General features: G+C 38.0%; 1 protein-coding gene across 1 annotated transcript in view; it reads right to left on the reverse strand.

Moving 5' to 3' along the window:
* The window catches only part of LOC150103937 (voltage-dependent calcium channel type A subunit alpha-1-like), a 1,762,795-nt gene that overhangs the window by 1,075,341 nt on the left and 661,149 nt on the right, over positions 1–26,305 (reverse strand). Inside the window, exon 22 of the mRNA XM_090397103.1 lies at positions 11,543–11,642. Within this exon, the coding sequence (XP_090253229.1) occupies positions 11,543–11,642 (100 nt within the window). The remainder of the gene's footprint in view (positions 1–11,542; positions 11,643–26,305) is intronic.

Below are 26,305 nucleotides of genomic sequence, written 5' to 3' on the forward strand. Positions count from 1 at the left end.
CAACGCATGCAATGTCCCCCATGAACTACACCATCACTCCAAGATCCAGAATCTCATTCACTTCCTGAAGTACAGCTCCACCAATACAGTACATAGCCTTATATGTCTGTATCCCAAAGTGTAACACCTTGCATTTATTAACATTAAAACTGCAACCCAACTCATTTTTCCAAGCTAAAAGTCTATTCAAATCTTCCTGTACAGAATTAACATCAGCACCACTCCTGATAATTCTACCTAACTTTGCATCATCGGCAAATTTCAAGATCCCCAGTCAATCAACATTAAATATCATTAACAAACAAGTTAAGCAGAAGGGGCCCAAGAATAGAATCCTGAGGCACACCACCGGTCAACTTCCTTTTCTGAAACACAGCACCATCATACACAACTTGCTGGTATTGTTCAGAGAGTCAATATCCAATTCATCTAACCAATATTATTATTATTATTATTATTATTATTACCCAAGACCTCATGGAGTCAAAGACTCATCTGGGAGGTCCTTTTATCACACACACATCTCATCATACTGTGTCTTAAACACACTCAAACTCCTTGCAGACACCACACTCTCAGGCAATGCATTCCAATCATTCACAACTCTACACTAAAAAAACATGCCTCTCACTCCGCTACTCACACCCTCTTTATACAGTTTCCAGGGATGACATCTGGTTCTCCCCTGATCTCCCACTATTCTCTGTAGAACTTCTCCACCATTAATCTTATAACAACCCCCTTACCAACTTGTAGGTCTCTATCATATCTCCCCTCTTCCTTCTCTCCAATAGACTCTGCAAATTACATCTTCTCAAACTTTCCTCATACTTGACATTCCAGAGGTCAGAAACTACCTTAGTCAGTTCGCCTTTGGACCCTTTCCAACATCTCTTCGTCCTTCTGAAAACCCAGTGACCAAATCTGGGCACAATAGTCCATGTGTGGCCTAATCAAAGCCTTATACAATGGAACAAGAATCTCCCTACTTCTAAACGTCAGTGTCCTCCGCATCATTCCCAGAAGTCTTTGTGTTGTCTTCACAATTTTGGCGATGTTTCCCCTAAATTTCAGATCCTTATCCACTATCACCCCCAGATCTCTTATTTCCTCTATCTCCAACAATATATTCTCACCAAGCATAAATTCTGCATCCCATCTTTGTTTTCCAAATTTTAAAACCTTATATTTTGCAACACTGAACTCACATCCCCATTTGCTTGCCCAATCACTCAATTTATTCAAGTCTTCTTGCAAGGCCACAACATCTTCACTACTCTTTATGGTTCGTCTCAACTTTGCATCATCTGCAAACAACTGAATATCTCCATCCAAGTGTTTGCCGATATCATTAATATACAAGTTAAACAGTAATGGCCCCAAACCAGACCCCTGAGGAACTCCACTAGTGACTTTCCTTTTCCTGGATATCACTCCCCCATACACAACTTGTTGATACCTATCAGATAGCCAGTCTCCAATCCAATGCACTAATCTAATATCCAACCCCATCTGCTCTAGCTTGACTGTCAACTTATCATGAGGTACTCTATCAAAAGCTTTTGCGAAATTCAAGTATATTACTGTGTATCCTTCTCCTCTGTCCAAGGAAGTAGTCACTTTATTGTAATAAGTAAGTAGATTACTAAAACATGACCTCCCTTTAGCAAATCCATGCTGTCCATCAAAGATTATACCATTGTTGTTAACCCAACTCTGGATCCTAGTTCTCACAAGCTTCTCCAACAACTTAACCATGACACCTGACATAGAGATAGGCCTATAGTTTGATGCTTGAGTTCGATCACCTCCTTTATGTAGTGGCACAATCTTGCCCTCCTTCCACTCTATAGAAACTTGACCAAGTGCAAGACTCATATTAAAAAAATATGTCAAGGCAGGTGTCAACTCTCTGGCACATTCCTTCAGAATATGCAGTGATATATTATCAAGTCCCACAGCCTTATTTACATTTAGTTTACTCAACTCCCCAAACACCTCTTGCTCACCTACAGTCAGTCTCTCTTCCCCATCATCAACTGCTCTCAATCTCTTTATGAAGTCACATTCACAAGAGTGAAAGATCTTTATGAACTGCTCGTTAAGTATCTCCACCACACATTCTGCAACAGCTGTCTTTATACTATTTCCTCCAATCAATGTCATCCTTCGATAGTCATTCTTTCGTTTGCTGGCTACATATCGAAAGAACTCCCTAGGATTCTTTTTGGCTTCATTAGCAAACTGCTGTTCTTACCTCTCTTTAGCTACTTTCACCAACCAAGTCACCCTCCTTGCCTGGTCTTTGTAGACCTCATGAAATTGGTTACTTCCACTTCTCTTATGCTGCTTCCACAATGCCCTTTTTCTCTGTATCGCATGCTTAATCTCTTTATTCATCCATCTCACACCTACCTTATTTAACCTTCTCACCCTTGGAATATACAGGGTGTTCGGGATAAATTTGACATATTTATAATTAATTATATTTTTCCGTAAGTTACATGTATTAACACACATTTCTCTTCATTTAAAAGTTTGGACCCTTCTTCATTCATATACAAGATGTCAGAAAGGATGGATAGCTGGAACCCACCTGAATCATGGAAGAAAATAACTTGTATCATGATGATTCGTGCCCGCCATCAAAATAAGGATATTACGACTGCTGCCCAATGCTCCCTGAATACAGTAAAAACAATCAGGCATGAACTAGAGACTTGCAATGGTGACTACGAGGATGTAGCAAGAAGAAAGATCCCTAGCAGACGATCTGATTGCGTTCGTACAGCAGAATTCCTCGCAAATCTGCAGGAACAGGTGTTGAAGAACCCTGGCATTGGAATTCGGGCTTTGTTCGTGGAGTTGCTAACTGTAGTCAAGCCCTGGATAACAAGGGTAGCCAATGGTAGGCCGTATGTATGGCAGCAGGATTCGGCCCCTTGCCACACCTCTGGGAAAAGTCAAAAATGGTTGTCTGAAAATTTCTACGACTTCACCAGTCCAAATGTTTGGCCTCCAAACTCCCCAGACCTTAACCCCATGGATTATTTTGTATGGGGCGCAGTTGAAAAAGACACCAATCGCACTTCTAGTAATACAAAAGCCCAGTTAATGGATAAAATTAAAACAGTTTTTGCGGCCCTTCCCAGGGAGACTGTAGCATCAGCTTGTTCGAGGTTCCGAAGCAGAATTGAAGCTGTGATCGATGCTAATGGTGGTTATTTTGAGTAAATCTTGTTGATAGTATTGTAATTAACTCTGCCTGTAATGTTTTTTTGTCAATTCATTAAATTTAATAGATACAAAGAAGATTTTCTTTTTCCTTACGAAACTGTCAAATTTATCCCGAGCACCCTGTATTTAGACATTGCATCTACTAGATTTTTTTTTGAAAATCATCCAAGCTGCATTGATCTCTTTAGCAGCTAACTTCTCATTCCTTACTACACCTGCAAGCTGTCTCCTGAGCTCTTCATAATCACCACCACAAAAACTGGAGAGAATGGGAATGGATATGAGGTTAGTAATATGGATAGGGGAATGGCTGACAGACAGACACACTAGAGAGTAGTATATGGTGTAGTGGAGTCTAGGAGAATGATGGTAACTAGTTGATTACCTCAGAGTATGGTACAAAACTGGGGAGAGCAATAGTTATAAAGGTGAAATATATATCTTGCAGGATGATTTAAATAAACTAGCATTGTGGACAAAGGATAATGATTTTTAATTTAATGTCACAAAATGCAAGGTCATGCACTTTGGGTTGAAAAGATTGTATGTCTATCATATTGATAATATTGGTTTGCAAGAAAGTGACAAGGCTAGAGACTTGGCAGACAATGAGTTAAAGTTCAGAGGGCATATTGCAAAAGTTGGTAAAATAGCTCAACGAATTACTTGGATGTTGAAAAACATACTAACAAGTAAAGATAAGGAAGTTATTATCCTTCTTTATAAGGCTATGATTCAGCCACATCTTGACTACTGCACACAGATTTGGTCATTGTTGTTTCTTGGGGAGAAAGAGAGGATTCATAGACAAGTAATCAAGATGGTGAAAGGCCTGCAGAATACTCCTTTTTAGGATAGGTGAAGGTTTGTGGGTTAAGAAGTTTAGATGATGGAGAAGATGGGACATGATCAAAACTTTTAAGATATTAAAGGGTTTTATAAAATTAATGCAAGTGAAAATTTTCAATATACGACAAATACTCAGAGAACTAGGAGTCATCCATGGAAGTTGTGTAAGGGTGTGGTTAGTAGGGGTGTGCAGACCAGATTTTTTGATGAGAGTGAAGAGTGACTGGAATGGATTGCCAGAATTGGTTGAGTTCCCTGATGGTGAATGGATTCAAGGAGAGGTATGATAGGATTTGTGTATGATGGTTGATTTGGGCAACCTGGGATGAGTATCTGGACTCCATAGAGATGCTGTAAATACAGGTAGTTCTCATTTTACGAATTCCTACTTTACAAATTTTTTGGATCAGAATTTTTATTTTAAATTGTACGCGGCAAAGGACGTAAAGACTGTATGAGGGTAATGATCAGTTAGAACGAGCCTCAGTCACTCACGAGCCTTGGAGACGTGAGCGTGTTATTCGTAGTTTTCTTCAATTACATCTAATTTTTTATTTTTTTTTAATTTTTAACAATAACCCTTTCACTGTGATTGCAATATTAAAAGCACATTATCTCAAAGAGATTTTGAAATGTTAATAGAAGCAACTGATAAAGATGGAAACTTTTCTTTCAAAGAGTTTTGGAAGAGATTCAACATTTTAGATGCAATTTGGTTAACACAGAGCGCCTGCATAAAGCTTCCAAAAAAACTATGAAAGGAGTATGGCATAAACTTTGTCCTCAGTTTAATGATAATTTTGAAGGCTTTGAAAACCCAACAAAGATTGTGAATTCTGAAACTCAAGAGATCTTAGGCATGGCTAACAAGTTGCAAATGGAAGTTTTAGAAGATAATGTTAATGAGCTGCTTCAATCTCACACTATGGAACTCGTACCCAATGATCTGCTTGAATTAAAGGAACAAGAAAGAAATGAAGAAGAAGATAAAGATAAAGAAGATAACAAATATGAAACTCCAACTCTGTTTTTCACTTTAAAAGCCCTAGAAGAAGCATTTAAACTTCTCAAAAAAGCTCAAGCAATCTTTGAATCAAAAGATTCAGACTTTGAACAATTTAGTAAATTTTCCTGGATATGAATATGATAACGAATATGAAACTCCAACTCTGTTTTTCACTTTAAAAGCCCTAGAAGAAGCATTTAAACTTCTCAAAAATGCTCAAGCAATCTTTGAATCAAAAGATTCAGACTTTGAACAATTTAGTAAATTTTCCCGGAAATGAATAATGCTTCTGCTTACTATTGAGCTATTTTAAAAAGAAGTGAAAGTCAACGAAGCTGATGACACTCAAGGCCTTCTTTGAAAGAAAAAAAAAAGAATTTTAATTTTTTTAATTAAAGTTTTAATTAAAATTTTTCTTAAGTTATTTTTTAAATATGTAAATCTTTAGGCAGTAAAGTATTTTCTTATAATTTAATATTAATTTTATATGTTATATATTCCTTCTTACAAACGTAACTCTCACTTATAGCATTAGTTCTAAGACAAATAAACTCCCGCTTTACGAACAGTTACCAGGAACCAATTAATTCGCAAAAGAAGGAACTACCTGTAATAATAATAATAATAATAATAATATTCAGACTGACAATCTAACTTTGCTTTGAATACAATACTCTTAATGTTTCTCGCCTGTTCTTTATATATTTCATAAATTCTCTCATCCTTATTCTCATTATATTGAAATTGAAATCATTATATTATTCTCATTGAAATAAAATTGGCCATGCAGGCTAAAGAGAATCCCAAACAGTGTTTTCAATATGTTGCCAGTAAAAGGAAAAATGTTCATGGCAAAATAATTTTAAAAAATGCTGAGGGTAGGGAGGTAACCGAATCAGTCGATATAGTGGAATTACCGAGTGAGCACTTTGCAAGAGTATATAATCCAGGTGGTGACATTGCAGGAATGGAAGAACCAACAGCTTATACTGGAATTGTGATGAATGAAGTAGAGGTAAATAGTCTATTACAGAACCTCAATGTCAATACATCTGTGGGATTGGATGGTATACCAGCTCGTGTCGTACGTGAAGCGGCTAAAGAATTGTCAGTGCCATTGACCATTTTGTTTAATTTGAGCCTTGGGTCTGGGTCAGTCCCAAGGGGGTGGAAAGAGGGGAAAATAGTTCTGCTGCATAAAGGTGGTTCCAACGCTGCTGTTGAAAATTACCGGCCAATCAGCATAACAGGAATCGTTATCAAGGTCTTGGAGAAAATAGTCAAGAGGAAAATACAAGATGGATAGATGAAAATGGGATACTGTATTGGGGACAGCATGGTTATGTGAAGGGTAGGTCATGCCTCAGTAACTTGCTCACGTATTATAACAAAGCGATGACTGAACTGGATAAGGGTAATGGGTTTACAGTGATTCTACTGGACCTTGCTAAGGCCTTTGACAGGATACCACATGGAATTCTAATCAGTAAAATGCAGCATATGGGGATGGATATAGGGTTGGTGAGATGGATAGAAGGGTGGTTGATGGAGAGATATCAGAGAGTGATTTATTCAGGAGTAAAGTCCACAAGACGGCCTGTGACTAGTGGTTTGCCACAAGGATCTGTTCTTGGACCACTGCTGTTTAATTTGTTCATTAATGATATAGGAAAGGATCTAAGAGGAACAGTTCATTTGTTTGCTGATGATGCAAAGTTGGGTAGGGCAATAGTGAATGCAGATGATGCCAAAATTTTGCAGGATGATTTGGATAGATTGGAGGTCTGGGCTAAGGAGAATGGATGTCAATTTAATGTGGCAAAATGTAAGGTTATACATTTTGGGGTGAAAAGATTAGCAGCAGTTTACTACATTGGTGGAACTGTACTCCAGGAAATTGATGAGGCACGAGATTTAGGAGTGTTGGTGGATAAGGAGCTGAAGTTTAGGGGGACACATTGCAAAAGTGGCTAAATCAGCTCATCAAATCACTTGGTTGCTGAAGAATATGTTGACAAGCAGAGACAAGCATGTTATTGTTCCTCTGTATCGAGCCTTGATAAGACCCCACCTCGACTACCGTGTCCAGATTTGGTCACCTAGGTTTCTTCTTAATGGGGAAGAGGTTGAGAGGATCCAGAGGCGAGTGACCAAGATGATAGCAGGACTGTGGAATGAACCTTATGAGAACAGGTTGAGGATTTGTGGGATGCAAAAATTGGTTGATAGGCGGAGGAGGGGAGATATGATTGAGACATTCAAATTACTGAAGGGTTTCTATAAAATTAATTCAGAAGATATTTTTGAGAACAGGGCTGGTTGTGGGAGGACTAGGGGACATCCATGGAAGCTGGGCAAGAGTGTGGTCAGTAAGGGTGTTCGAGCTGGGTTCTTTACTTTGAGAGTGGTGAATGAGGGGAATGGGCTGCCAGAGTCTGTGGTGGATGCTGTGACAGTGAATGAGTTTAAGGCGAGGTATGATAGATACTGTATGAATGTCGAATAGTTGTGATGAACATGATTTGGGGCCTCCTCGATGAGTCTAAGGACTACCTGGAGTTGCCCGTAATAATAATAATAATAATAATAATAATAATAATAATAATAATATTCCTTACACGTAATCATCTTCTCTTCTTATGGATTTCCTGCTAAATAAGGTGAACATTCATTTCACTCCAATCTCATTTGTGCCTCTAGAGTTTGAAGAATAAATAAGGTGTGAATGAAATGCATGTGCAAAATTATTAAGTTTTTATTAAGTTTTTTCACTGTATCATTTAAATATCTTTTCACTCTTTCTCATGCAGTACTGATTTATTATTATTATCGACAGACATCCATGGAGTCAAGAGACTCATTGCAGGAGGTTCCACTCTCACATGCACAGTTCATCATACCTAGACTTAAATGGATTCACTGTCACTGCACTCACCACACTTTCAGGTAATGCATTCGATCACTTACTCCTCTCGATGCAAAAAATCTGCTCCTCACCCCCTTGCTCAAATACACCTTATACAGCTTCCAGGAATGGCATCTCATTCTTCCCATGTATCCATATATACTATGAAAAATCTCATCCACTTTAATCTGGTTATTACCCCATTACCAACTTACACGTCTTGATGATGTCTCCCTGCTTTCTTCTATCCACTAGACTCTTTAATATGCATTCTCTCAATCTGTCCCTTAATTCCACATTCTAGAAACCAGAAACCAACTTAGTCAATAATCTCTCAACACTTTCCAACATCTCATCATCCTTTTGAAAACCTGACGACCAAATCTGTGCACAGTAATCCAGCCGCCTGATCAGTCTTGTACAATGGAATCAAAACATCCTTACTTCTAAATTCCTCACAATTTTTGCAAAATGTCTGCAAAATTTCAAGTCCCTATCCTCCACAATTCCTTGTGTGTGTGTGTGTGTGTATGTCATTAAACTGACACACACACACACACACACTCATTCACTCAGTCTATTTAGGTCCTCTTGCAAGGCTACAACATCTGCTCTACTTCTCATAACAACTTTGCATCATCTGCAAACAACTGTATATCACTATTTAAGCAAATTTATGCAAATAATATTTTCTAATATCATTTGTGTACAAATTGAACAACAATGGACCCAAAATATACCACTGGGGCATACCACTAGTGACTTTACTCTTCTGAGATATCACTTCCCCATATACAACCTGGTGATACCTATTAGATAGCCAATCTCCAATCCAATGCACTAATCCATTCAAACCCCATCTGTTTCAATTTAACTCTCGAAGTTTGTCATGTGGCATTCTGCTGAAAGCCTTTTCAAAATCTACATATATTACAAAATATAAGACACTGTTAAACTGACCATAGATTTTTAATTCGTACGTATGTTTGTACAATATTGCCTGCAGGTTTCGCTAGTAACCGACTAGCTTTTTCAAGGCTTGCACAGTATAAAAAATGCAAAAAAGGTTTAAGAATACAAAAAAATGTTAGTACCTGTTAAGGAGCTAAGGTAACACGTTCGCGTGACATTTCTACTCAGTATCATGAACACGCGTTACATGCAAATGCGAAATATGATTATTTGCATACTGTAGTTCAATTGAACTGAGGGAATTAATTAGATTTTTCAAAGTATCATTCAGTATGGTCCCTTGATTTCTATTTAGGTTGCTGCCTGTACGTAGCACTACTGCTGCTGCTTCTTTAAATAATCGATGTATGTAATCTTCGTCTACATAGGGCATATAGCTGTTATTCTAGTCTATAGTGTGGTTCGAAGTTGAAAAGTGATGTGCTAACCTGGAGGTGATCGTTCTGTTGTGATTTACATCGCCAACATGTTCTTTCTGTCTTATTTCCAGGCTTTTCGCAGTTTGTTCAATGTAGGAAAGACCGCACGTGCACAGAATATTATACACACCTGGATATTTATAAAATGGAACACTGTCTTTAGGAGATCTTAGAACCTGTCTGATGCTAGTAGTTGGTTTACGACCAAAAACATGTATAATTTAAATAATCCATATATTATCGTATATACATCTCCCTGTGTTCAATATATTCGTCACCTTGTTACAATAATTATCACCTTGCTAAAACATGATCATCCATTAGCAAAGGAAGGAATTTCCTTCCTAATCTTTTGTATCTTTTGAAATCTACCAATATTAATCTACCTTGTTGAAATATCTTTCAAGGTAGGATAATAAAGTATTTTAATGAAATGTTATTAATCTCTTGTGCCTATAGGTTTTGGTATGCATTCTTTCCATTGCTGAAATTCAAATTATACAATCACGTCAAGGACATAACCAATTCTACTGAACATTCTTTTAGCATACAGTGTTGATATCCTGTCTGTTCGTATTGCCAAATTTTTTGTCCAGATTATGCAAGAGCTCTACATCATTCTTCTTATACACCCTGCTCAAATCATCCAGTGTAGTAGTAGCACTGTGCTCCATGTTGCATATTATTATTATTATTACCACAAGACCTCATGGAGTCAAAGACTCATCTGGGAGGTCTTTTTATCACACACACACACACACACAGCTCATCATACCGTGTCTTAAACACACTCAAACTCCTTGCAGACACCACACTCCCAGGCAAGTCATTTCAATCATTCACAACTCTGCATGAAAAAAAACCTGCCTCTCACTCCCCTACTCACACCTTCTTTGTACAGTTTCCAGGGATGACCTCTGGTTCTCTCCTGATCTCCCACTATTTTCTGTAGAACTTCTCAAGCATTGATCCTACAACAACCCCTTACTAACTTGTAGGTCTCTATCATATCTCCCCTCTTCCTCCTGTCCACCATAATCTGCAAATTGCATCTTCTCAATCTTTCCTCATGCTCGACATTCCTAGAAACTACTTTAGTCAGTCGCCTTTGGACCCTTTCCAACATCCTTCTGAAAAGCAGGTGACCAAATCTGGGCACAATAGTCCATGTGTGGCCTAATCAAAGCCTTATATAATGGAACAAGAATCTCCCCACTTCTACAAGTCAGATCCTTATCCTTTATCCTTATCCTATGCCTTTGTGTTGTCTTCACAATTTTGGCTACGTGTCCCCTAAATTTCAGATCCTTATCCACTATCATCCCCCAGATCTCTTATTTCCTCCACCTCCAACAATATATCCTCACCAAGCATAAATACTGCATCCGATCTTTGTTTTCCAAATTTTAAAACCTTACATTTTGCAACATTGAACATGAATATGCCAGATTGATATTTCTTAGCAAGTGAGCACTCATTATATGAACAATCACACACCTGCATCAAACATAAGCAGATGCAAGCAGACTTTACTGCATACAGTAAAGTTATTATTATTATTATTATTACGTGACACCTCCAGGGAGTCTAAAGACTCATCAAAGGAGGCCACCTAGTCTACCACTCTTGGTCTCCACCACTCAATTTTGTCCATTACTATATTTGATCACAGACTCTGTAAATAAATTCAGCAAAGTGGACAAAAGAAAACACTTTGCTTTTCTCTAGCTCAGAAATTATATTTTCATCATTTACCAATCAACATCACAGAGCCTTACTCAATCTTCCCTGAATGGCATCTACTGAAGCCTACAGTCATACATTGTCCAATGCTTTGCTTAATCTCCTTTGTTTAATGGAGTGTTTACCCATCTTCATTCAACATTTCTCAGTGTTTGTACTATGGTCTCTGATACATGATGATATAACCAGGCATTAATGTCATGAGATCAGTATATTGTTAATTCAATAATGTCCAGTCAAGAGGTGAGACTGGAAAAGTTCTTAAAAAAAGTACCAGGTACTATAAGATTTTTTTATCAAAAAAATAATGGATAAAACATTAATTTTTAAGAATACTATAAAGAATCATGCAGCAAAAGAATTTCCAAGATATTTATAGGATCACTATTTTTTTTATAAACAAACATTTACCTTTAACTTAGGCACCCTTTTAATTGTTTTGAGTGGCCTGAGAACTCTGAGAACTCTCAACGACTTGATAGTGCTAAGGTTCTGACCTGCACTACTGTCACTGTATGAAATAATTTAAAACTTGTGTAAAAGCAGTTACTATTAAACTCACCTGAAGAGAAAAGCAAAAAAAAAAAAAAAAATATACATACACACATATATATATATACATATATATTTTACATATATACTGAAAGATAATGAAATACACCTATTCCTCAATATCTAGAAGGATCCATTCATAAAACGCTTCCATAATATGGAATTCTGTATATGGACTCATTGACATATCTATGGGATTACTGTCACTGACATACCTCAATGACATATCTACAGACACATCAATGACAATGAAGGCTTTTTTCTTTTTTCTTTTTTAAAGATATTACTAATAGAAAAACATGATTATTCAGGCAATAAAAATAAAGGCATGACTCAAAGGACCTTACATCTACATTAGGTTATACATGTACTTATGTGGGTCTGGACAGCCAAGTAAATAGCACTTCCACCTTACAAACAAGGGGTTGTGGATTAAGACATCTCCCACCCAAAAACTTTTCTGAAATCTTTGCATGGAAGATGAATTTTAATTCCTAGAATGATACATCCACATATTTAAATTCTGAAGTGGTTTGAAAAAGACCATGCTTGATTTTGGAATTGAGTTTTCATAATATTCAAAACTCTTATCCATTCCACAGAACTAATGTGTGCTGTGGATTTTTTCTTGCCTTTTGTAGGTGGAATTATCATGTAAAAATAAATAAATAAAGTGCACTCTTTATTTATTCAGCATACTATAACTTCTATCAACAATTCATGTCTCAGTCATTTCATCTAATATATAGTTGTAAAATTAATACTAATTTACTAGAAAATGTGGTGATCAAAAAAATCTAACATATGAAAATCAAAGAATATTAAACAGGAACTGCATGCGAAAAGAGGCTATGAGAGAGATATAAGGAGAAAGGAAATGAAGAGAATAGAGTGACTGATGCAGAGGACATAGTGGAATTGTTCAATGAACACTTTATTGGAGTATTTCATCCTGGAGGAGTAAATTTTAATACTAGAGGGATAGGGCAGGTTCGAGGTTTAGAGGTACAGGAGGAGAGTGTGTTCCAAATACTGAGTACTCTGGATGTCAGCAAAGCTGTGGGACTAGATGGTATTTCACTACGAGTTTTGAGAGAATCTAAAGAACTGACAGCTCCTTTGATCTGGCTTTTCAATGAAAGTCTAGCTTCAGCAAAGGTGCCCAAGCAATGGAAGGAAGGTAACATAGTGCCATTGCATAAGGGCAGTAGTAGACTGCATGTGTCTAACTATAGACCAGTTTGTGTTTCATCAGAGTGTTGTAAAGATCTTGGAGAAATTTGTGAGGGACCATATATAGAATTGGGCAGATGAGGGTAATGTTATCTGTGAGAATCAACATGGATTTGTTGGTAATATGCTAGCCTTTTATAATAAAGTTACAGGAGCAGTAGATGAGGGAAAGGCATATACTGCCATTTTCTTGAATTTAGTGAAGGCATTTGACAGGGTGCCACATGATAAGCTGATATTTAAGTTGCAGCACGAGGGTTTGGATATCGGGTTGGTCAACTGGATTCAGGATTGGCTGTCCAATTGGTATCAGAGAGTTGTGTATGGTAGGACAGTATCAAGGAGGCAGAGGGTTATAAGTGAGGTTCCACAGGGCTCAGTATACTAGGACCTATATTGTTTAACCTTTATATCAATGACATTGTCAGTGGATTGCAGGGGGATATTCAGTTGTTTGCAGATGATGTGAAGCTGGGAAGGATTATTAGTAATAGTGCAGATTTGGTAGCCCTGCAAAAGGATTTGAATAAGCTAGACAGATGGGAAAATGAATGGGGGTCAGTTTAATGCAGCAAAATGTAAGGTCTTGAGGTTTGGGAAACATCGATGGGATGCTGCATACTCTATGGGAGGAGCTATACTGGAGGAAGTAGGGTGAGACAAGAGATCTGGGGTTGAGATGAATAGAAACCTGAAATTTAGGGGACGTGTTGCAAACGTGGTGAAGATAACACAGAGGATTGCTTCAATAATAAGAAGAACGCTGATTTGTTGGTAATATGCTAGCCTTTTATAATAAAGTTACAGGAGCAGTAGATGAGGGAAAGGCATATACTGCCATTTTCTTGAATTTAGTGAAGGCATATTTATAGTGTGGTCTGATCAGGGTCTTATACAATGGAATGATAAAAGAGTTATCATTCCATTGTATAAGACCCTGATCAGACCACACTTAGACTATTGTTCTCAGATTTGGTCCCCAGGATTTGAAGGGGATAAATTAACTGTGGAAAGGGTACAAAGGCAGATAACAAAGATGGTTGCAGGACTGTACAAGGTTAGTTATGAGAATTGGCTGAGGGAATGTGGACTGCAGAGTTTGGTGAATAGAAGAAGGACAGGTGATATGATTGTGATTTTTAAACTGTTGAGAGGTGGTTGCAGGGTTGGCACTGGGTTTCATGGAGTGTGGTTGAACTATGGAATGCAGTGCCTGATAGAGTGGTGAGAGTGAGACTGGTCAATGAGTTTAAGGAATGGTATGATAGACTTTGTGTTTCCTAGGAGGGACCTCCCACGATGAGTCTTGATAGACTTTGTGTTTCCTAGAAAGGACCTCCAGCGATGAGTCTTTTGACTCCATGGAGGCCTGAATAATAATAATAATATATTCTATTGGAAATAATCAGCATTATGCATTAATAGAAGGCATATGGCATCGACACAGAGCTTTCAAATAGGTATAAGCTTCTCTATGAGTGGCAGAGAGGCTTGTAAAAAAGAAGCTTTACTTTAGAAATCTATTTCCATCTTTTATCTATTTAGTATCTACTATCTTACATCTATTTATGCTAAAATGAGCAATGCACTGAATAAGTGGGAAATTCACACTAAGTAATATTTTTGGACTATACAAAGACATTTGACAAAATGTCACATACCAAATGATTATAGAGTAGAAGTAGAAGAAAATATGGGAGGATAATAAGTTGGTCAGATGGATAGAAAACAGGCTTTCAGTTAAAAGAAGTACTATAGAAAGGCTTTGCATCATCTATTGAATTCAAATTAAGATCTTTTCAACTGAAGGGGAAATATTACAACATATAGAAATTGTAGAGCAGTCAAGACAGTGGAACTGTCAGTTCAATGTTGCAAAGTATAAGGTTCTGCAATTTGGTAGGCAAGGATGGAATGCAAGGTACATGCTTGGTGGAAAAATTCTGAAGAAGAAGAAGTTAAGTGAAATGAGAGATGTTGGAGTGGTTGTAGAACAGGGACCTGAAGTTTAGGAGTTACATTGCACAGGGTGTGAAGTCATCACATTGGATTATAGCATTTATATTTTATTTAACTATTAACTAGACATGAACATGCATAAAGAAGTTATGGTTCCATTGTATAAGGCCTTATACAATGGAACCATAACTTTACTGTGTGCAGATTTCGTCATCTGGTTATTTTCATTGCAGATGTGTATATTACAAAGGGTCCAGAGAAGATTGATTAAGGTGGTATCTTATCTGGTCTTTGGAATGAGAGCTATTAAGAAGGATTGAAGGAATGGAAAAGTTAATGTGAAAGAAATTTTTCAGATAATGGGAGACAAGGGTACTAAGAGGTTACACCTTATACAGAATATAAGATGAGTGTGAGCAAGGGAGTAAGTAGTGAGCTCTTTGTATGGAGGTTGGTGAGTGGAATGCACTATCTGATAGTGTTGTGAATGCTGACATAAACATTTAAAGCAGTTTGATGAGCTTTCTATGTGACAGTGAGTACATCCCACAATGAGTCTTTTGATTTCATGGAGATCTGGTATTAAAAATAATAACCGCAACATCCTTGTGAGTGAGGTGTGAAGGCTCAGATAATAACAATATTCAATTTCCTGAAACATGAGTGGAGTTAAAGAAGTAATACAGATATCAACCTCTGAACATTTAAATTCTAGGCTACTGTTACTCAGCGCACATTTTTGCCCTTCAGTATGCAGAAGTATGATGGTGCACTATATGTGCTCTGGAAGTGAATAATATTTAAGATCTAGAGGTGACGCTCAACAAAGACCTGGAGTAGTTTTGCTCCCCCCCCTCTTTTATCAGATCAGATCTGGACTATCATGCATACATTTGGTAACTTACTTTCTTTGGTGCTGATATAATTTGATCTTTCTAAACCGTAACTGAAAACTTTGTAAACTGTAGAATTTGGTACACAGGCAGAGGAAAATTTCAGAATAAGAATTTTTTATGTTGTTAATATAAAATGAATTATTCTAAAATAAATTCAGATAAGGTAGTACAACACCGGGAAATTGTTGCAAAGGTGGAGCAAGCTTACATCACTCCTATCTCAGTATCTCCCATAATGCAAAACACATCTTCTTGCAGATATGTATAATGTTATGCATTAAGGGAAGGGACACTACCCAGACTAGTTTCGACCATTATTGATGTCTCTTTAGTGGGAGCCAGGCCCAGATGTGGAGATACCAGGTAGAAGCAATAGCAAGGTCATCTCTAACTATAGGAGTTGCCAAAAGGTGTGCCACCTTTTATATTAAATTACTCTGGATTTAGAGAAAGATGTTGAAAGTTTATCCAAGTGTGATCAAACTTTATTTGCTCACACTTGGATAAAGGATTAAACTAAATTTATTATAATCTAACCAAGTGAAAAATAAACTTTCAACATCTTCAAAAGGAATTATTCATTAAGTGGCAGACAGATGAAGAATAAGAAACCATTCCTGGAAGTTATGCAACAGCTTGATGAACAAAGGCATCTGGAGAGTTGTGGGGGAGTATAATGCATTGTCACCTGAGGTATGTGAATTGAATAGTGTGAATGAGATGAAGACATAGTATTGAAAGATATGCTATTGATTGAGTGAGACGTATGTGAAGATTCTATTAACTCCGTGGAAGTCTGTTAATATTAATAATAATAAAGATTGAATTTTCTCATATTTTTTTTATTAATCTCTTCTACCTTTTTCTCTCTCTTCCTTCACAGAATACATACACTCATTAACAATTTGCCAACTTTTTTTACACCACTAATTCCTTTGAGCCATCTCTTTAAAGGTCCAAACTATTCCTGAGCATCTCTCCTTCCTCCTCCCCCCACCCTTCCCATCCTTTCAAAAGCATAACACATAAGAAATGAAACCATTTACTGATTTTTTTTCAATCCTTATTCAATCTCTTCTACAAATCTGAAACATCAACTGAAATATACATATTTCTACAGACTGTAGAAATAGTAGATGCTTCTTTTATCATTGCCTGATATTCTGTTCCACACAGTATTGAAAGACTATATACTGCAGTTCAGTTTATACAATAATTGCATTTGATTTATAATACAGCAGGACTACAATACAATGAATGTTGGGTAGTGAACCATTTTCACCTTTCCAATATCCATTTGAAAATGTTTATTATTATTTTATTATTCAGGGCTCCAAGGAGTCAAAAGACTCATCGAGGGAGGTCCTTCCTAAGACATAAAGTCTGTCAAGACTCATCGAGGGGAGGTCCCCCCATGAGAAACGCAAAGTTTATCATACCACTCTTTAAACTCACTGACCGTTCTCACTCCCACCACTCCATCAGACAATGCATTCCACGGCTCAACCACCCTCCACACAAAGAAACCACTCCTTACCCTCTTGCTCACAGTTACCTTTCGTAACTTCCAGGGATGGCCTCTTGTCATCACTCCTTCCCGCTGATCAACCAAGCGAAACAACTCCCCAGTGTCAACCCGGTAACCACCTCTCAACAGTTTAAAATTCTCAATCATATCACCTCTCATTCTTCTATCCACCAAACTCTGCAGTCCACATTCTCTCAGCCGATCCTCATGACTATCCTTGTACAGTCCTGAAACCATCTTTGCCATCCGTCTTTGTATCCTTTCCACAGTTAATTTATCCCCTTCAAATCCTGGGGACCAAATCTGAGAACAATAGTCCAAGTGTGGTCTGATCAGAGACTTATACAACGGAATGATAACCCTCTTATCTCTGCAGGTCAGTGTCCTTCTCATAATAGCAGCAATCCTCTGTGTTACCTTCACCACCTTTGCAATATGTCCCCTAAACTTCAGGTTTCTATCAATCATCAACCCCAGATCTCTTGTCTCCCCTACTTCCTCCAGTATAACTCCTCCCATAGAGTATGCAGCATCCCATCGATGTTTCCCAAACCTCAAGACCTTACATTTTGCTGCATTAAACTGACACCCCCATTCATTTGCCCATCTATCTAGCTTATTTAAATCCTCTTGCAGGGCTACCGCATCTGCACTATTACTAATAATCCTTCCCAGCTTCGCATCATCCGCAAACAACTGAATATCCCCCTGCAATCCACTGGCTATGTCATTGATATAAAGGTTAAACAATATAGGTCCAAGTACTGAGCCCTGTGGGACCCCACTTGTAACTCTCTGCCTCCTGGAAACTGCTCCACCATACACAACTCTCTGATACCTATCTTGTAACTCTCTGCCTCCTGGAAACTGCTCCACCATACACAACTCTCTGATACCTATCAGACAGCCAATCCTGAATCCAGTTGACCAATCTGACATCCAGACCCATGTGCTGCAACTTAAATATCAGCTTATCATGTGGCACCCTGTCAAATGCCTTCGCAAAGTCTAAGAAAATTGCAGTATATGCCTTTCCCTCATCTAATGTTCTTGTAACTTTATTATAAAAGGCTAGCATATTGCGAAAACAAGAGCGTCCTTTCACAAATCCATGTTGATTCTCACAGATAACATTACCCTCATCTGCCCAATGCTGTACACGGTCCTCACTACTTTCTCCAAGATTTTAACAACTACTGATGACACACAGACTGGCCTATAATTAGACACTTCTAGTCTGTTACCACCCTTATGCAATGGCACTATCTTACCTTCCTTCCATTCCCTGGGCACCTTTGACAAAGCTAGACTTTCATTGAAAAGCCACGTTAAAGGTACTGTCAATTCCCTAGCACATTCTCTCAAAACTCGTGGCGAAATACCATCCAGTCCCACAGCTTTACTGACATCCAGAGTACTCAGTATCTTAAACACACTCTCCTCCTGTACCTCCAGACCTCGTACCAGTCCTATCCCTCTAACATTAAAACTGACTCCTCTAGGATGAAATACACCAATAAAGTGTTCATTGAACAATTCCACTATGTCCTCTGCATCAGTCACTCTATTCCCATTTTTATCCCACAATATCATTCTTCCACAGTCATTTCTCCTCCTACTGGCCACATAGCTAAAAAATTCCCTAGGATTTTCTTTGGATCGTAGGGCCAATCTCCTCTCATATTCCAGTTTCGCTTTCCTTACCACACTAGTCACTCTTCTGGCCTGTGTCTTATATTCCTCATGCATCTCTTCACCTGTCTCCTTATATCTCTTCCATAGCCTCTTTTTCGCATGCAATTCCTGTTTAATATTGTTTGTCATCCACTTTACTCCAAATTGCGTCCTCTTCTTCACTCGTGGTATACAACTTACCATTGCTGATAACAAATATTCTTTCACAATTTCCCACGCACTGGTGATATCCCGGCCTTCCAATTCCTCCCTCCATGAAACTTCCCGAAGTTGACGTCTAAGACTATTATAATCACCTGCCTTATAATTCCACATAAGTTCCCGTCTCTTTGATACTCCTGCATGACTATTCATTTTACAAGTCAACACCATATGGTCACTCTCTCCAACTGGTGAGAGAGACGTCAACTCATTTATTATCAACTCTTCTGATGCTATAAGCAAATCCAAAATTTTTGAACCTCTTGTTCCCTCTGTTACATGTTGTCTAAGACATTTATCCCTCAAGAATTCTAGAAATTCCATTCCCCTATTGTTACATGCATCTTCCTCTCTCCAATTTATACTACTGAAGTTAAAATATCCCATAACAATCATTCTTCTTGCACTTGCCAAACTTAGCTGTCTAAACATCTCCTGGTCCCCATCCTCTGTGCTCCTGGGTCTGTAGCAACACCCTACTAAATATCCTGTCTTGCCTACCTCTACCTCACACCATACGCTCTCAAAATCATTTGTCTCACTTCCTTCCAAATTCTCCACTCTTAGAGGACATAGGTCATCACTTATCATAAGCAGCACCCCACCACCACGCTTTCCCCTCCTATCCTGACGAAAAATGCTATACCCAGCGACTTCTATTCCTGTTTTTATATCCTCTTCTGTCAACCACGTCTCAGTGATCGCAATAATTTTTGGCCAGGCTGATGCTATCTGCGCCACCAATTCCTCTCCCTTATTCCGGATACTCCTGGCATTAGTATACAGCATAAAAATTCCATTGTTTCTATACCCAGCATTATCCTTTCTAGATTCCGCTGGGCTCAGTGTTACCTGACATTGTCTCCCTTCTCCCAAGTATCCATTCCCACAAGAGGCCACCCCTGCTATCATCCTCCCTGGGACACACTGACTCTTTCAGAACAGCAATCTCTCCAGATGCCTATGTCCTTCCTCATTCAAATGTAAATGGTCTCTTGCATACAATTCCTCTCTTTCCTCAAACACACTCCAAGCATCCACATATACCAGTCCTCTCTTGTCACACATTCTTGCTATTATGCCATTCAATATCACTGCTCTTCTGCTCAGCTCATCATTATCATACCTAGGCAACACACACACTATTTTTCCTCTCTCTGTCTTCTTCCGTACAGTCTCAAGCAAAAATCTCATATCTCTCACTGCCCGACTTACATTACCACTCAAGTCATTCGTTCCTACCATCACAATCATCTCATCCACCCTTTCACCTCTCTTAATTGCCATAGTCACCCTTTGTATTGTTCCTCCTGGCAAACACTCCTCACACATCCTATATTGAACACCACGGATCATTGAGTCACCATACATTATACCTCTTACCATTCCCTCTCTCCTATTGTTTCCATTCTCTCCTCTTCTTTCATTCCCATAGGTCTCTCTCATTCCCTCTCCTCTACTGCTATTCTCTCTTCTAGCATTCCCATACCTCTCTCTTCTACTGTTTCCATTCTCTCCTCTTCTAGCACTCCCATACATCTCTCTCATTCCCTCTCTCCTACTGTTTCCATTTTCTCCACTTCTAGCACTTCCATATCCCTCTCTCATTCTGTCTCTCCTACTACTGTTTCCATCCGCTCGTCTTCTAGCATTCCCATACCTCTCTCTCATTCCATCTCTCCTACCGTTTCCATTCTCTCCTCTTCTAGCACTTCCATATCTCTCTCTCATTCCGTCTCTCCTACTGTTTCCATCCTCTCGTCTGCTAGCATTCCCATACCTCTCTCTCATTCCCTCTCTTCTACTGTTTCCATTCTCTCCTCTTCTAGCACCCCCATACCTCTCACTCATACTCACACAATTGGCAACTGGCATTATTACACAATAAAACTTCCCTGTCTCCATTTCACACATCCAATTCTATTAACAATGTCTGTATTATTCTTTCTTCCAAGACACCAATTCTATATACAGTCAGGTCTCTTTTTATGCAGTAGATATGTTCCACAGAAAATTGCATATAAAAACTGCACAAAAAAAAAAAACCTAACTTACATTGAAAAATTAGGGATACATTCCATAATTTTCTAAAACCACATAAAAGAGAAGCAATGAATTAAAATAAACCTAAAATTGCATAAAAAAGTTTATAAAAATTCAGGAAAATAAGAATGTCTAAGTTTGTTTTAAAGCTTTATTCATTCAACATTATTGAAAAGTAACAATTTTTTTTTACATTTTTTCATCAGAATTATCATTGTTATTAGATAATATTCGGCAATGTTTGCAAACTGATGCAAAATCACTTTCATCACTAGAAGAGATAGTCAGTGCATCAGATCTGTATGGTAAAGGCAATGATTCTTCACAAACAGAATTAGATTGACCCTCGTTCTGTGCTGATCTTTTTCTTCTAACAATGTAATCAGTGATTAAACTTTGTGATGATGATTTTACTATTTTTTTATACAGCTCGCGATATCCAGATATACAGTTCTTCAGCTCACATTGGAATTTAAAGGCTCATTCAGAATTTGTGTCATTAACAAGAAAATGATTTTCCAATTTATTATAGTAGAGTTCATGACCTTCTCGAATTATATTTGCAGTGAGGGGGGGGCAGGTTTTTCTTTTGCTTCACTATCGTTTTCTGAATCTTTGATGATATCTAAAGTTAATCGATATCCAATAATATCATCGTCATTTAAGGCATTTATCCACAAGCAATTCGTCTACATCATTCTGGCTAAATGTATCAAAATCTTCTCCACCAATTTCATGTGCCAAACTAATGATTTCAGCTGATAATATAGATGTTTGAATGGTTGCACTGTTTTGCAACACATCCAGGCCAACTGCTTTCCAGCAGGCATTTAAAGTTTGTGGTCTTATTTCAGCGATAGCAGATGCAACATGATTTAAACAGTCCAAAATGAATTTTTTTTCTGAACATCAGTTACTTTTAATGATTCATTTTCTAGTTTATACAATATAAACTGAAAAGTGTGCTTAGTAATATTTTTTAAAAGTAGCAATTATGCCTTGATCTAATGGCTGAATAATGCTTGTTGTATTGGGTGGAAAAAACACTACCTGTACATTTGGATGTTCTAAATGCAGATGACTTGGTGCATTGTCAACAATTAATAAAACTTTAAAATCAAGAGCTTTTTGCTTCATATATGTTTCCACTTCTGATACAAAGCAATTATTGAACCATTCAGTAAATACAGCAGTGTTACCCAGGCCTTTGTATTAGCCATCCAATGTACCGGCAGCTGTTTTAGATCTTTGCCTTTTAGAGCACGTGGTCTTAGAGATCAATTTACTAGGAGGGGTTTCAACATTCGATCTCCTAATGCATTGCTACAAAGTAACAAAGTTACTCGATCTTTGTTTACTTTAAACCTACTTGCTTTTTTCTCAGACTTTGCGATGTAATTTTGACTAGGCATTTTCTTCCAAAACAATCCTGTTTCATGAGTGTTAAACACTTGATTGGGACAATATCCACCATCTTCAACAAATTCGGCTAACTTCTCTTGAAAATTTTTGGCTGCTTCTTCATCTGCTGCTGCAACCTTGCCTGTAATCTTCAAGTTATGAAGTGCATTCCTTTTTAAAAACCAGGTTAACCATCCTTTGCTAGCCAAAAATTTTTTATCAGCCTGGGAAGCGAAAGTAGATGGCTCCAATTGCTTCATCTGTTCATAAAACTGAAGAGTTTTTGCTTAATTAAATAACCACTTATAGGAATTCTTCTTTGAGTTAATTCTTCAATCCAAATTACGAGCACTTATTCCGTTTTTTCTAATAAAGCATCCTTTGGGTACGATGATAATTTGGCACTTAGATTTGTGCCAGAAATGACAGATTTTCTTATTGCTACTTCATCCTTTTTAATTGCTCTCATAGTAGATTCACCTAAATTAAAATGTTTACCAATCACCACAGATCCCTCTCCTTTTGCTAAGTGATCTATAATTGCAATTTTCATTTCTAAAGAAATTGCTTTTCTTTGGTGCTTTTTTTTTTCTCCACTATGTCAAATAAAATCTTTAATAAAAATTAGCAAAATGTAGACTTACGATAATGAAAAGACACATACTTACTCACATGTAAAATCACAGACACTTACTGCTTACACGTTACTCGTGATATGCCAGAATGTCCTGCAACACGTTTTTCATTATGTACAATGGGGAAATCCTGAATTTGCATGAAATATGCACCACATAACTTCAAAACCGTATAAAAAAGAGACTCAAGTGTATATCCAAATGTTTCCAATATAATACATACTTCAAGGCTCTTATTAACATCCCAGCAAAACTGTATCCTTCACTGCATGTAACCACAAACCATATATTATGCCATCTAGCTAATAATACTCAATCATTTTCTCTCATTTCTGTTCCACCATACTTTTAATGGCCATTGCACTTTTACTCTGAATTTAGCTATATATAACACTCTCAGCAAATTCATGGCACCTTCTCCTTTTATATCTCTTGTCACAGTATTTAATACAAAAAAGAAAAGACAATGGTTAACAGCAGAATCAGACATAGCAGAATTAATCCTCCTACTATGGTTGCTATGAAGAAAAGTTACTCAACCATGAGAAATCATAAATAAATAAATAATAATATGCATACCTTTTTTATTAAAAAAAAATACCTACACTAGTTTTTTTTTTTTTTTTTTTTTTAAAAAAAAAAACATGCTCCCAACAGATAAATCCCAAAATATACTCAATGGACAAAACATTAATTATAGATAGGGGTGATAGGAAGTTGACACTGTCATAACCCCATGCAGAGTGAAATGCACCCAAACCAAACACAGGTGGTAAATAAGGAGACATCGGGGCTTCCCAACAGTGTATCGCAATCAACGAACATGGGTAAATGTGGAAATCATAGCGACTTTTATTGTGTATATATTATTGGCACAAGACAGATGGATCAATTCTATCGCCCGAGTGGTAAGAAACCAGGGTTCTTGAGTGTAAGTGTATCAAGCGTCTACTGACAGTATACCATCAATGAACGTACTAGGCCCAGCGTATAATCAGTCAAGTGGTGGGTAATTATATACTACTGATGACTGTGGGTTGACATAGACTGTCTAGGTTTATACAGACTAACCACAGGGCAATGGAAGCACACATCACATCCAGTTTCAATGCTGGAGGTTCAAGCAGTGTCAGCGAGCAAACAGTATGGCATCAGCTCTCATACCCCTGCATACCATGGGCTATAGGAGCTGATGCCAAAATCACTGTTGACAGCACATCATTGGGCATTGCACCTCACCTGGTGTTGGGACGATCAAAATTGAACCTTAGTAGAATGGACCAGAGTCATGCGGTCGATGAATATTGTTGTCAGTTTCATTGAGCAGACGGGAAGGTTCATGTGTGGCATAGACAGCATGAGGCCATGACCCCATTATGCCATGTTGGCACTGTTCAAGGAGATGGTTTGGGAAACCTTCTCATGTGACACATTAGGTCACTTAGCGTGTCTGGATAGGTCCTTAAATGCTGTTAGCTATCAGAATGTGCTGGTTGATCATCTACACACTTTCAGGGACTTTGCACATCCTGCACCCAATGGTCTGTTTCAGCTGGACAATGTACTGCCCAACTGGGCTGCAACCACCCAGGCATAGCTTGAGGAACATTCATCTGAGTTGGTGATGAATATTGTTGTCAGTTTCACTGAGCAGACGGGAAGGTTCATGTGTGGCATAGACAGCATGAGGCCATGACCCCATTATGCCATGTTGGCACTGTTCAAGGAGATGGTTTGGGAAACCTTCTCATGTGACACATTAGGTCACTTAGCATGTCTGGATAGGTCCTTAAATGCTGTTAGCTATCAGAATGTGCTGGTTGATCATCTACACACTTTCAGGGACTTTGCACATCCTGCACCCAATGGTCTGTTTCAGCTGGACAATGCACTGCCCAACTGGGCTGCAACCACCCAGGCATAGCTTGAGGAACATTCATCTGAGTTTGGAACCATCCAGTGGTCCCCAAGGTCTCTGGATTTAAATCTGATCAAATCTCTCTGGGATACCACAGAGTGAGACATCTGATCCATGTATCTAGGAACAACGTTTAAGGTGCAATTTTGAACAATGCTGCAATTACTTCCAGCAATCCTCTGTTTTCCTTGTTGTACCATATGAAAATTACCTCAGTGTTAATATGATAATACCCCTTCAATGGTTTGAATGCCTCGATCATATCCCCTCTTTGCCTTCTATCCACCAAACCATGCAGTCTGCATGCCCTCAGTCTATCCTCATAATCGATGTTGTACAGTTCTGACATAATTTTTCTTACCCATCTCTGCATCCTCTCCAAGGTTGCTTCATCACTTTCAAATCACGGTGACCAGATCTGAGCACAGAAATCCAGATATGGTCTGATCAAAGCTTCATAAAATGGGACCAGCACACTTTTATCCCATATGGTCAATGTTCTCCTCAACATTGCCACAATTTTTTTGAGATGTCTTCACAATCTTTGCAGTATGTACTTTAAATTAGAACTTTAAATCTCTATCCCCAATCATCCCAAGATCCTTTACTTCCTCCCACTTGTTCCAGTATAACTCCATCTAAGTGAGTACGAAGCATCCCATCTGTAAAACACAAATTTTAAAACCTTACATTTAGTTGCATTAAACTGACACCCCTTGCCTTTGCCCATCCTTCCAGATTATTCAAATCCTCTTGACAAGCCAAGATATCAACACTATTACTAATAACTCTCACATCATCAAAAAACGAACATCTCCCTGTAGTCCTGGGACAATATCATTGATATATCAATTGAATAGCAATGGTCCTACAACTAAACCCTATGGAACTCCTATTGTAACTTTTCGAATCCTTGCTACTGCTCCCCATATACAACTCTCTGATATCCATCAGAGAGCCAATGACCAATCCAATCCACTAACACCTGATATCCAAACCTATATGTTACAACTTCAAAATCAACTTATCATTTGGCACCCTGTCAAATGTATTGGAAAAATCCAAAAAAATTACATTGTATGCCTATGCCTTTCCTTCATCCACTACTCTTGT

This window comes from Typopeltis vanoorti, chromosome 8 (assembly GCF_054136105.1).
Source record: "Typopeltis vanoorti isolate ZY-2024b chromosome 8, IOZ_Tvanoo_1.0, whole genome shotgun sequence".
In the NCBI taxonomy this organism is placed as follows: domain Eukaryota; kingdom Metazoa; phylum Arthropoda; class Arachnida; order Uropygi; family Thelyphonidae; genus Typopeltis; species Typopeltis vanoorti.